The 13,576-nt window shown below is 45.0% G+C and overlaps 1 protein-coding gene across 2 annotated transcripts; it reads right to left on the bottom strand.

Moving 5' to 3' along the window:
• Positions 1 to 7,807: 7,807 nt before the first annotated feature.
• MCL1 (MCL1 apoptosis regulator, BCL2 family member) lies at positions 7,808 to 12,899 on the bottom strand. Of its 2 annotated transcripts, XM_030846373.3 has the most exons (3): positions 12,074 to 12,884; positions 11,481 to 11,728; positions 7,808 to 10,787 (listed from the first exon to the last, which is right to left on the bottom strand). In XM_030846373.3, exons 1-3 carry the CDS (start codon positions 12,762 to 12,764, stop codon positions 10,671 to 10,673), a joined length of 1,056 nt encoding a protein of 351 aa, XP_030702233.1. In that variant the 5' UTR covers positions 12,765 to 12,884; the 3' UTR covers positions 7,808 to 10,670. The 2 variants fall into 2 exon arrangements, with proteins under 2 accessions (XP_030702233.1, XP_060155875.1); XM_060299892.2 differs by lacking the exon at positions 11,481 to 11,728 and having other exon boundaries at positions 12,074 to 12,899.
• Between the last annotated feature and the right edge of the window lie 677 nt (positions 12,900 to 13,576).

Raw genomic sequence — 13,576 nt, 5'->3', positions numbered from 1 at the left:
CCTCCTCCCTCTTTGGGCCTCTGGGCTGTTGCCGGGCAGGTTTGGAGTTTGGCCTGAGCCTGAGAACCAATCACAGGTGGGGAATGCAGCCACAGCCCCTCTAAGGGCTCCCCCAGCTTCAGTAACTCCCTTCTCTTTCTTTTTTTTTTTTAGGATACATTTTAACATTTTATTTTTTATTTTTTTAACATCTTTATTGGAGTATAATTGCTTTACAATGGTGTGTTAGTTTCTGCTTCACAACAACCCTTCCCTTTCTGATGGCCCCCAGCTCCCTCATAGCCTCCAGCCTCTGACTGCTCAGGATGTGGGCTTTCATCTGGGGGGTTGCCCCCTTTCACCTCATTTTAAAGCGAGGATTCAGTGCAGCCCCTAAGGATTCTTTTCTCTGGTCACTGAAGTCAGTATTGGGGAAGGGGGTGTCAATGTGAAAGTCTTCAGGAAGGGAAACCTGACCCCAAGCACCCCTTTTCCTGGCCCCTTAGAGGGGAGTAGTGTGGCCAGATGCCTCTTTGATGACCTCCGAAACCCTCTGGAGGGCTGGGAGAGAGGAAGCTGCAACCCAAGGTCAGGGAGATGTGCTGGAGGGGCCCTTAGGTTTGGCGCCCTGGGTGGAATTTAGGGAAGAACTCAGAGGAACTGGACCCCTGAGAATTGAGGTGGGGGTGGGGTGGTGATAGGAACAATCTTGATGTGCACAAGAGAGATCAAGCGTGCAGAAGGCCAGCAAATTGCTAGGGCTTCTCGTTTCTCGGTGTTTGTTGGGGGAAGGCGATTGTGGTTCTGTGTCAGTAGACTTAGGGGTGAACTTGTGAGGTCTCAGTTCAGCTGGGTCAGAATTCCTCTCCCCTCCCCCCTCCCAGTTTCCCCAGGGTGATCACCACCCAATTAAGCTTCAGCCTTCAGACTAAATTTAGCTTCTATACTTCCCCAACCAGGGGCCTCCCTGCAAGCAGGTGCTCACAGCTGCAGGGGTGAGTCTGAGGAGACCAGACCCACACTCTTCACTCATCCAGATTCAACCTCTGTGGTTAACTTAACTAGGAGTGAAGCAGAGCACAGGGCCCCAGGTGCTGACCTACAGCATGAGTGTCTCAACCTGAAGATACCCTCCCTCAGGAGCCCTTTAGGGGAGGATCTAGATAGACCTGGAGGGCGGCAGGAGGGCAGAGGGATGAGAGAACAAAATGCAAGGAGGTCCCTTCCAGATTCTCTCCAACCAGATCCTCTTTCATTTCCTGTTTCCCCTTCTCCCCAGTTTTACAGAGACTTCATTTGAACTTAACACCCTTCCCCCACCAGAGTAAACTGAATCAGAGACCTCTCCTCTCCTTGAAGCATGGGGAATCATGCTAAAGAGTACCTCAATAGTTTGGAGGTGGAGTGGGGGCGTGGGTTCCTGCATTCCCACCCTCTCTCCGACCAGCATCCCTCAAATCCATCATCTCTGGTTCTGGGAGTCAGGTGGGTGGGGAAGTTAGAGCGGAGGGGGCTTATCTGTCACAGGCAGATGATGAAGAGATGTCTGCTTTAAAGGGTGAGAGGCACCTTCTACAGGAAGTAGAAAGCCTCTGGAAAGTACCTAAGACTAAGTCAGTCAACAAGAGAGAGAAACAGTTTGGGTTAACCAAACTAGACAGCACAAATCTTCAATCTGACTTTGGGCTCCTTGACCCTGGAGACTGGGGGAAGCTCTAGAGGGGGGTGTTTCATGGCTGAGGTCAGAAGGTAGAAAGGATTGGAGGGAGGAATGTGCAAAATTAGTCCAAAACAAGGTATGCATGAGCCATAGCAGTCAGATGCTAGGAAACCAATCAGCCACACCAGCTGAAGGGGAGGCGCAGGGATGGCTAGGAACCAGATCAGAGCACTTTCTCAGCGAGCACCAGACAGCTGTCTTTGAATGTCCTGGGAAAGAACTTCAGTATTAGAGGAGAGATGGGTTCAATTTCAGCAATGTCCCAGCTTGGGGTTAGGATGTATGTGTATGTGTTGTACCCCTCTGAGCCTTGCCTGAATCTTTTTAAGAGACAGCTCTACAGAACTTTGAGTGAGGAGGAAAAGAAACTAGGGGTGAGAGGGTGGGGTTGCTCATAAAAAGAAGACTGTGTGTGTCCCTGGGATCCCTAGGCTAACAGGCAAGAGGCCCTGCCCTTGATGGGAGGGGCAGAGTTAATCTGCTCTGGAACCAGACCCCCTCTTTCATCTCTTCCTCCCTCCCCTCACCTACTACTGATTCTTGGTTGCCTGCCTCTTTCATGACATCATAAGACGCCTTTTTAGCTCTAGCAGAGGAGTGCGCAACCTTTTTCTCTTAAGGACCAGCCGTAAATATTTTCGGCTTTGCAGGGCATAGAATCTCTGTTGCAGCTACTTGACTACTGCTGTAGCACAGAAGCAGCCCTACACAATTTGTAAACAAATGAGCATGGCTGTGTTCCAACCAAACTTTATTTATGACACTGAAATCTTAATTTCACATAACTTTAAGGTGTCACCAAATATCTTTTTTCAACCATTTAAAAATGCAAAAACCATTCTTAGCTTTTGAGCCATACAAAAACAGGCAATAGGGCAGATTTGGCTGGCAGGGAGTTTACTTACCCCTGGGATTTCTTCCATCTGGTTGAACTCCCACAATGCCCAGCTGTGGAAAGTCCTGTTTGTGTCCCCTCTGCTTCAAAATACAGCTGTAGACCCTTTTAATTTAACATCCTATCTATTGACATCGGCTTCTTAGTGGTTTCTCCCTGGGAATTCAATGACTTGGACATGGCTGATAGAGTAAATCCTTAAGGGACGTTTCCCGAAATTCCTTAAAGCACTTTGTTTAGTGCTTTAAGGTAAAGCATTTGTATATATTCTCTCTTTGAATCTTCTCAATAATAAGATGGGGGAAGACAATTAAATCCAGTTTACAGGGGAGAAAATTAAGTCTAGTCTTTTAACTTTTTAAATTCTAATTCCTTTGATCTGCTATTCAATTTCATTCCCACAGAGCACCCTTTATCAAAATACTGAGTTCTTTGGGCCACAGTGATCTGGAAGTTGGATGGGATCAAGTGTTTTTGTTGTTTTCAAACGTCTTTCGTGACTTCTCTGCACTTTAGGAAAATCCTGTCTAAATTTCATTTTTCAACTCACAGTTTCAAGGAATTAAAAATTCTTTCAAATATATTCAGTGTTTAGGCCCCAGGAAATAATTAAAATAAATATACATGGTCTTTGTGTAAGGTACACACACTGTCATACAAACATAAGCTTATATATTACTAATTGAGTCACAGTTTTTTTCCCTAGAACAAACTTTATCAAAGTTGTGTATTAATATGTTCTGGACTTAAAAGCAATGCAGCTGCATTTCTTTTTAAAATAACCTATTTCTGGGATTGCTTACCAAATCCTTCTTTTGTATTAGAGGTTTTCTTTCACTCAATAGTACCATGATGGATTGACATATCTATCCATCATGCTTCATGAGGGAGGAAAGGAAGATACAGAACCTCTATCCTGTTTCAGACCTGACCCCAACTATCAAACTTTGAAGTGAGAGAAAGAGGCAAAGAAGCAGGTAACCAACCACTCCCCCACCATTACCAAGCTCCTCTGTACAGCTGTTGTTCCTTAAAGCTGAAAACAAGCCACCTCATTTCAAAACACACACAGACAACCTCATTTCATTTCGACACGAAGTTGTTTCCCTCTTTCTGTTTCTCTACTTTGCCTCACGGAGGATTTCTGAGAAATGAAAAAATCACCTCCCACAGTCACAGTCTGCAGTTTTGTTTTTGGGTTTTTTTTTTTTTTTTTTTTTGGTATGATGAAGAGGAGAGACAGGAAAGGCGTACACTGGGCAGGCATACAGTATTAACCCAAAGCTTTACAAAGTAAGCAAAATGCCCTTCCCATAGCGCTTCGGCCAAAGTGGGCCCCACCTTACCTTAGATCTGGGCGTTCAGGGTCTAGAGATGGGTGGGAACCACTCCAGGCAACCTCAGGAATAGAGGTGTGAACTGAGGATGGAATGCATGAAAGATCTGGGCATAGAGATTCAGGAATAAAATGTTTATGAAACCGATGTTTCTTAGGGAAAACCCCTACCTCCCCCCCGACCCCAAATCTGAACACCTGAGTCATACCAGCCCTGTAGGGGTGTCTACGAAATGTGTAGGAAAATTTCTGCAACCAGCTCCTCCTATTAGACTAGAAAACGAACTGTTTTTAGGGGCACGGAATTGAAGGCGTTTCTTAATCAAAATAAAGTAGAAAACTCATCTAATTCAGGTAGAAACCCAACAGTTAAATACTCTTTTCCTTGTCTGCTTCCTTGGCTCTTTCCCCCGCACACCTTGTTCCAGAATAACGTCAATAAACATACACATGTGACCACAGAGGGTGGGGGGAGGGGAGACCAAGTGGGGGTGGTGAAATTCTGAATGGAATGCAGCCCCAGCTAGCTAGGGGGCTGGGACTGAGACTTCGGGCCGTCTGTGGACTTATACAGGCAGAGAAGCCAAAACAATGAGCTCATGGGCAAGAATGCAGCCTGTGGGGAAGTCTGGGCAGTCAGAGCAAACTAGTTTTTTGAACCAGGATGCGAATAGCTGTAATTGAGTCTCCCACGGGAACAGGATTAGGGAGAGTGGAGCCATCATTCAGTATCTTAGGGTCCAGTTAAATAACTTTTGGGGGCTGTTCTTTATTAAATTCTGTTCTGCAGAGAGCATAGCAGTCTCGGGTCCATGTTCAAAAACCTGGTTCCTTTCCCTGACTATGTGAACTTGGGTGGGTGAAGATGGCTGGTGAGATGTGTGAGCGAACTTAGGTGATGCTCTTAAGACATCTTTATTCAAAGCAGGTCTGCCAATGCCAGCTCCTACACCAGGATCCAGTGATGGCTATGATCCTTAAGTTGTGTGTGTTCAGGGCTACCACTTTAACAAGACAGAGGAAACGGCCAATACAGTCTATCTTCTTTACTTCCCAAATAAACAGTCCACCCAGCTGTATTTATACCAAATTCAGACTTCTACGACCAAAGAGACATCTTTTTTTTCCTACCAGTGTTTTCCAATACTTTTATATAAGGCCCTAAATGGAAGAAACTGAAGAGACACTACCTTCACTGGCCATGTATGGTGAAGGGGAAGGAAGGCAGGGAGGGAAGATGAAATGAGAAGAAAAAAGATTATCTACACATCTCCCCCTTCTCCTACCCCCCACCAGAGGTTCCTTCTCAGCTCCATGCTTTTGTGCATGTTTCCTACTCATGTTAAGGTCCAACCTCAAATGTTTATTTTGAAGCCTTCTTGACCACCTTCTACTTCCAGAAGTTGTCCCACCCCTTGTCCTATAATATCTTTATTATAGTATTTTGTGTACTGTATCCTAATTATTTTTGTCTGTTATCACTCCTATTAGACTGTGAGCTTTAACTTTGTGCTACAATTGCTTTCTTTCCATGGATTTGTTATGCATAAATTCTTCAGATGTATTTCCTAAAAACGAGGACATTTTCTTATATAACCACAATATAATTAACACACTCAAGAAATTTAACATTGATACAGTACTAACATATTGCCCATATTAAAATTTTCCCAATTGTTCCCAAGTCCTTTATAGCTTTTTTCATCCAGGATCCAATCAAAGATCACCCTGCATTTAGTTGTCATGTTTCTTTGAGTGTTCCCTGGTTGTTGTTTTTTTCCATTCTATACATAAAAGCTTACATCTGCTAACCCCAACCTCCCACTCCACCCTAGTCTTTTTTGATTGCGTTGAGGGTAAGAATTAGTCTTTTCATAACTCCAGCATCCAGAAGTGCATGGTGCATAGTAAGCAGTCCCCTGCCAGGTAATGGACAAATGAAGAAACTCAACAAACATTTGGCTGCCTTGAGCTCATTAAATGTCCCAGTTCATTGAAGTATTGAAACACTCTTAATAAACTAAAGTAACCCCTGAACAGGGGAAGAGGAGAGAAGGCAAAGTGGGTAAGAATACAGAAACCCAACGGCAGAGACAAGCCATGGAAATGGATACTTGGAAGGGGTAAAATCCAGAGTAGTATTCTTGGCCCAAACACATTTCCCAACAGTCAAGAACTATTATTCTATGCAGGTAAAGAAAGGAACTGCAAAAGAAAGACCAGGTATAGCGTGGGAACAAAAGCCTGCCCTATTTTTTTTTTTTTTTTTTTTAACCTCACAAGAATCATTAGTAAAGAACACAGAATTCCCTGAGAGGTCTGTTACATCCGCCTGCAGGCAGATTCCCAACTCCCAACTTTCCACATGCTTCACATAACTAAGATAACACTGTAACAACTTTGAAACTAAAGAAGAGGGACAGAGTTAAGCTTTCAAATCTTGAAACTGAGAAGCCTTTAAAGAGTGTGGGAGGGTTCCAGAAGACAAAGCTCTGTAATCATTGAAAAAGTGGGGCCAAAAAGAACTAGGATAAATTAAGACAGACTCAGCTGATCATCTTGAACTCCAGGAATTAATGGCCTGTGCTCTGGGCATCTGGCTGGAGCCGTGCTACACACCAGTTGTACAAATTATTTCACTTTAACTTTGGTAAAACCCTCCAGCTGTCACAACTGCTTTAAGAAAAATGTTCTGAAACAGTCTGAAGCAAGAGCTAGCACTAAAGTAGCAAAACAGGAACTGAAAGAAAAAGTCTGGTTGTGTCAAATGAGGGGAAGTGTTGATTATTTTGACTCCCTCAGTGACTCATGTTACTGGTTACCATTTGACCCAAGTTTTTAAGGTGTTAAACTGAGGAATATTGCCACAGAAATAGCTTCACATCACAACAGAGCAATGGGAGCAATAGTATTTGCACAGCAGAACTTGACTCTGACCACGATTTGGGCGCTCCTGTCCTGTGCTACTCTCCCTCCACACCTGTTCGGGAGTTCATTTGTACAAAACAGCTTTCTTTGTAATGAGAAAAAACTGCCATCTTCTGGTAGTTAGGCTCCAGAAAAAGAGGGGCTGCCAAACAGAAATGCACAAAACCTGAAGGGGGAAAAGCGCAGAATCCTGTTTGCATGATTAGCATTTGGTGCTCAGGGCTTAAAACCAATATGCAAACCTCATATTTGCACATTTCCATGGTGATTCCCCTCCCTTTCAAGGTAGCTGAAAATAAAGACAGGATAGGGCTTCTGAAATTGACTTGCTTATTCTCACCTCCTTTTTGGGAGGAAAGGGGAAAGGCACTTAAAGATTAGTACCAACAACCTTATGGAAACTTAACTTTGGGTGTTAATTCTTCTAGCTCCTTTACTCACCTCAAAAGGTTGAGTGAGATAGGGAGATACAATAACTGTTGTAGTGAACCCTCTTACCCCCAAGTTATACCAACATTTGGTGACTAAAAGAAATGGGGATGGGGATTATGATTTTTGTATTAAAATATACTGCTGTACTTTTGAACTACTACAAAGTACAACAGTAATACATGTAATTAAAAGCCCGGGACTTCCCTGCTGGTCCAGTGGTGAAGACTGCGCTTCCAATGCAGGGGGTGCAGGTTTGATTCCTGGTCAGGGAACTAAGATCCCACATGCCGTGTGGCGTGGCCAAAAAAATATTTTAAAAAAAGCCCAACAGCTCTAATTTGAATGAAAGAAGGGGTTATTCTGAATGGAACTGACCTTTGCTCTAAGGCAAATCAGTTTTATGGGGCTTTTGCTGGTTAATTCACCTATACCTGTTTGTTCAGCTAACTTCCCTCAGATGCTTGCCTAAGAGGGGGAAGGAAAACAGGCATTGATTAGAAAACACCCGTACCACACCTTGCATTTGAATAAAAGATTTATTATTTTCGTCTCAGGACAAACAGGAAGTTAGGGAAACACACTACGTTTTACAGCCCACATTAGTTTGTAGTTGGTCCTAACCCTTCCTGGCACAGATGTCAACAGCATTAGCTGTTTTAACCAGAACCAAGATGTTCACCCCCAACAGAATGTACATAGACGACACTAGAGGACTGCAGGGTTTTCCCTGAGAGAAGCATCAGACAGACAGAAGTTGCTGAGAGAGCCATCTTTCCAGGCAGCCCCTCTCTTTCTATTTTGGAAGATTTGCCTGAACTATGCAGCTAGTCAGCACTTAAAACATGTGCCTCTTCTCCCTACAGAATCACCCACCCTGCCCCGAAGCACTTGGGCTCCCTAAGCCCTCACAGCCTCTGACCCAAAATAGCAACTGAAGATTCTCATCTACATTTCAGCAGTCACACCTAGTAAATTGGGAAGTGGGGCCCCTAAACTCCATCAAGCTACAGCTCTGTGCTTATTTCCATAACTGGTTATGGGGAGACAGGCCTTTTTAGTCACCTTAACTAGATCTTAAGATTAATTAACTATATAAAGTGCTTTTAGGTCCTTAGAGATAGACATGATATAAATAAGTGGTTTATGATCAAGAATGATAAATACACAGATAAAAATAGCTCTAGCTAGATGACCTTAAGGCTTGGAGATGGGCGGGCAGGGCAATTGTTCCCTAATTACATTCTTAGTCATTTTATTCATGCCTATTTTTGTCTGGAGTCCACATATTAAAGGTCACATTCAGAAGCTAAAGGTTTCAAAATGACCCTGGTTCCACTATAAAAGTTTTCTCCAGTTTACTAGTAGCTTTTATATAACTCTGAGGTTTAACAGAGCCCATCAATTTCTATAATTTTAAGTGAGCATATTCAAATGCAAAAGAACCTAGAGAAAGTCACCTAAGATATCATCCCCTCCTCTGAAAATCCCTAAGGGGATTTTGAAAATTTCTCCCCAAAGACAGGATTAAGCAACAACCAATAAGATACTAGTCCAAGGAAAAGGGACTCTTCTCACCTCGTCACTGTTACTGTCAGCACCCATTGTACTGCCACCTCCTAAGGATAAAATTCAAGAAGGATGAAGGTCTGTGGACTCCTTGGGCGGTCACTTAGGTTCCTAGTGCCAAAAACTAAAAGGGCTAGTAAGAGTTCAGGGATGGCAAGGTAAATTTGTAGGAACTATAAATATCTGTAGAGGGAGCCGAACAAGCAGCAAATATTTCAAGGAAGGATAGGAAATAAACAGTAAGTTTGATAAAACATCAAGTCTGAAGTCCATAGAGATGCCAATGCAAAAATCTGGAACAAAGTTTGAGAATCATTAATAGAAATGAAATTATTCGTTTTATTAACTCACTAGGCTTAGACCTGTGTTTAACAAGCAAGCCTAGTAATAGCACCATGGTTAGACTATAGCCTGCTTTTCCAAGCCATCATTGTACAATTTATTAACAAGGGATCAAATGTCTCTCATCCACCCGATGTGCTCTTTTTATACATACTCCTAATAAGTCCCATTTGGAACAGCTGAAAATCTTTCAGCAAAAGCTTTGAAGATGAGCTCATGAACTCAGTTAAAATTTCACCGGTTAAATTAAGACAAATGGAAGGAACTCAAATGAGTAGTTGCCCAATCAGAGCCCATTATTTCTAAGTCATCAGCCTGTGTGCCCCGCCCCCCCAATAAATCCTTAAAACCTTGACTCAATTATTGAAAACCCACATGTAACAAAGTGAAAGGATTAATTTCCATTCCTCAATTTCTCAGCCCCAGGTTAAAAAAAAAAAACAAAAAACCCCCAAACAGGTATTTAAGAAATACTTACCAAAATCAGATAGGAAAATTAAAGCCTGCATAGTTATGAATCAGAATTGTTGTACTACAACCAGGTTGCATACAATTACATCAGTTGGTTCTGTATACAATCTAGAACTGACTAGCACAAAATTTAGAATAGAAAAAGCTATAAGAAACAGGTTCCTAACTACAGAAGTTGTAAATTTCAAAAGGGTATGAAAAAACTAATGTAATTTCAGACTTTTCTCCCTTTACATTTCAAACAGATGTTCTGTAAAAATATATACAATTTTTACAGACGATTACAAGTTTTTGTCTTAAAAACAGGATATTCCAGATTTGCAATTGAGCCTTAAGTCAAGTATTCTTGGCCATGACACTAGGCTAATAAACTAGGAATCACTCAAACCAAGCCAAAGTAGAACAGGTATAAACATCCTGAGCATTGGACTTTCTATTCAAGAAGCACATCTAGGAAAGCTAATTACAAAGGATAAAGCTTCCCTTCACACTCTGTTGTACAGTGTTGAGGCTTCTAGTCATAGGTTCTATTACTTGTAGCTTAAAATCCATTTTACACATGACGCTGGCATTGTTAGTGCTTCTATTTTAACACTATAGAAGTTAATGGATTCAGTGAGCATATTTAATGAACTCTATGACTAGCCTGGCTACTGGCCACTTTCCTGTTCTAGGCAAGGTAATTAAAGTCTCTCCACCCTACCGTCTTCACTAAATCTAAAAGTCCTCCTCCGTGGCCTCCCAAAGTTTGCCTGTTGCTGAAACAGAATTCTGCTTCTTTCAGACAGTGACTCTTCAAGAGGGACTACTTTTCCCATGTATTTATTCCTGTTAGCCATAAGCCTCCTGCCGCTTGCTTTTCTCCGTTGCTGGAGTAGAACTCCTGGAGGTTATGGCCTGCACAGCTTGAAGTCCAACTTCATAAATACATCTGATTTCACAGCAGGCGTATGTGGTTTTGGTGGCTGGAGTTGGTTGAGTCAATTATTGCACTTAAAAGGCTATCTTATTAGATACGCCAAACCAGCTCCTACTCCGGCAACACCTGCAAAAGCCAGCAGCACATTTCTGATGCCGCCTTCTAGGTCCTCTACATGGAAGAAGTCCACAAACCCATCCTAGAAAACAAACAAAAAGCACAGTTTCAAGTATGGGCTTCCACTGGCTTAAAAACACTATTTACAAAGAAAAGATGAATTAAAATATCTAAGGTTCCCCCCCCCCCCAAACGCAATGACGAACCAATTATTATTTATCCCCAGGCTGCAAAGGAGACACATTATGCAATTAAAAGGGAGGTGGGGCACGCTCAAAAATGTATTTGCTATCACGCCCAGGTGATTCTTATTTCTTAACCAGTAAAACAGCTTACAGAAAACCAAGATTTTTTTTTTTTTTTTTTTTTGCAGCACACGGGCCTCTCACTGTTGTGGCCTCTCCCGTTGCGCAGCACAGGCTCCGGACGCGCAGGCTCAGCGGCCATGGCTCACGGGCCCAGCCGCTCCGTGGCATGTGGATCTTCCCGGACCGGGGCACGAACCCGCGGCCCCTGCATCGGCAGGCGGACTCTCAACCACTGCGCCACCAGGGAAGCCCCAAACCCAGGATTTTTGATACAACAATTCAAGACAGTCATACCATCTCTAAGGACCAACTACTTAAATCAACATCAAGCAACCAGAGGTCCAAAGTTAGAGCCTTGAAAACCAAGTTGTGCATCTTAAAAACCTTTAGCTATCCCCTCTTTCTCTATAAAATCCTCCATTTCATTTCCACTCCAAGTCCCCTCCTCAACCTTAAAGCAAACTTACCCAGCCTCTTTGTTTGACTAGCCAGTCTCGTTTTGTCCTTACGAGAACATCTGTGATGCTTTCTGCTAATGGTTCGATGCAGCTTTCTTGGTTTATACTCTTCAAGTGTTTGGCCACAAAGGCACCAAAAGAAATGAGAGTCACAATCCTGCCCCAGTTTGTTACTCCGTCACTGAAAACATGGACCATCACTCGAGACAAAGATTTGACATCGTCTTCGTTTTTGATGTCCAGTTTCCGAAGCATGCCTGAGAGGAAGAAAAGCATGCAGGTTTTCACGGCCTCTTTGTCTAAACCAGGGCACGATTCGCCTGCCCACCCACGGCGGGGGAAATCGCTATTCGGGCTCTATAGAACTCAGGCTGATCCCACTTGAAAATTGACATCCCACCCTTTCCGGGCTTTGAGCAGAGCTGCCATTTCCAAAAGAACCAAGTGGGTGGAAACAATGACTCACGGCCAGAATATTCTGGTTTCAGAAATAGGATGAGAGTCGTTTCAACACTGACTCGTTTCGGTTTCCACCCAGCAAAGGTGGGTGAGTCCAGAGAGCTGAAAAAAGGCAGCGCGGCCTTCGCGAATAACCCCCTTACCTTGGAAGGCCGTCTCGTGGTTCCGTTGCACACCGTCCCCGACCCGTCGCAGGGTCTCTAACGCTTTCCGGCTGGCGGCCCCAGACCCGCCCAGTGGCTTCGCGTCCTTGGTGCCGGTTGCCTGCTCCCGGAGGTATCGAGAGATAATCTCCAGGGACTGCCGGTACAACTCGTCCTCCTCCTCCTCTGCTGGGGGCGGCGTCGAGGGGAGTGAGCCGTCCTTGCCCGGGCTGTTACTGGCCTCGCCGACCAATTCCAGCAAAGGCAGGACGGACGGCCGCTTCCCTAGAGGCTCTGGCTCGCACCCGTCCAGCTCCTCTTCGGGCGACATGATGGCGTCGGAGACCGAGGATTCCATCTCTTCGGGCGGCGAGGCGCGGCGGGTGGGCGCGAAGAACAGCAGCCTGGCGCGGGTCGCGGTGACGTCGGGGCCCTCGGCGCCAATGGGCGAGGGCCGCGCGACCCTCCGGGCGTCGGGCGCGAGAGTGGCCGGGGGGCTCGGGCCGGCGCTTCCGCCAATCACCTCGCCGGCTTCCCCTCCCCCTACCTCTCGCCCGGCCGTGGCCTCCTTTCCTGCAGCCAAAAGCCGCCTTCCCGGAGCGGAGGCGCCGCTGCCGCTATCCGGTCCCAATCCGGCCCCCCCACAGTAGAGGTTGAGTCCGATCACTGCGTTTCTCTTGAGGCCGAACATCTCAAACCGCCGCCGCCGCCTACTGAGAAAAATGGGGAAGACCCCTGCAGCTATCTTGAAGAGCGGAAGTAACGACTGAGAGAGGCGCTCCTAGATCACGGTTTTAGGGCCCAGTCCTACGCAATGGCGTCAGCAACTCTTAAAAAAAATCATATCCTTAGATGGTGAAAAGGGCGGAATCTTCCGGAGGGTTGCGCACGACACCTAACCAGCGGGTTAGGGCAGGGGCGGGGCCTGGGGCAGGGCGGGGCTTCCGGCTCTCCGGAGCCTCTCGCGGCCGGTTACGTAACGGCGGCTCAGGCGCTTGGGCTGGTGGGTACGCTCTCTTGCCGCGCGCTCACCTGGGCCTGCTATTAATGGATGTCTCTGGGCTTCCCTGAACCCTGATTTGCGAGCCCTTGCTGTTGTTTTTGTGCCAGAGGTTTTTTTCCCACACCAAAGTCTTAACCATCTAGTCTCTCAGACTTTGAGGAAAGGGAATGAGTAAATTCTGCCACGGATGGGGAGCAACAGTCTTAGATAATACGGATAAATAAGAGGGCACTGTTTGGAACCTGTAGTTATTTTGCACATCTTCAGCTCTTTGGAAATGGGGACGCTCCATGGACTGCCCTATAGAATCATTTTATGTAAGTTGAAAAAACGAAATTGTTCTGCTCCACCTAAATTTTATTCCTGTCTCCCTGTTTGCTTTCTCCCATTCCCCATCTCTACCCTCTGGTGCTATTTACATACAAGCCTTGCTCTGTCAGCACCTCTTCTGAGACATTTGACTCTAGCGGTCAACCCCTTGAGGACAAGGATCCTGGTAT

This window comes from Globicephala melas, chromosome 1 (genome assembly GCF_963455315.2).
Source record: "Globicephala melas chromosome 1, mGloMel1.2, whole genome shotgun sequence".
Taxonomy (NCBI): domain Eukaryota; kingdom Metazoa; phylum Chordata; class Mammalia; order Artiodactyla; family Delphinidae; genus Globicephala; species Globicephala melas.
This window is presented reverse-complemented; position numbering and strand designations above follow the sequence as displayed.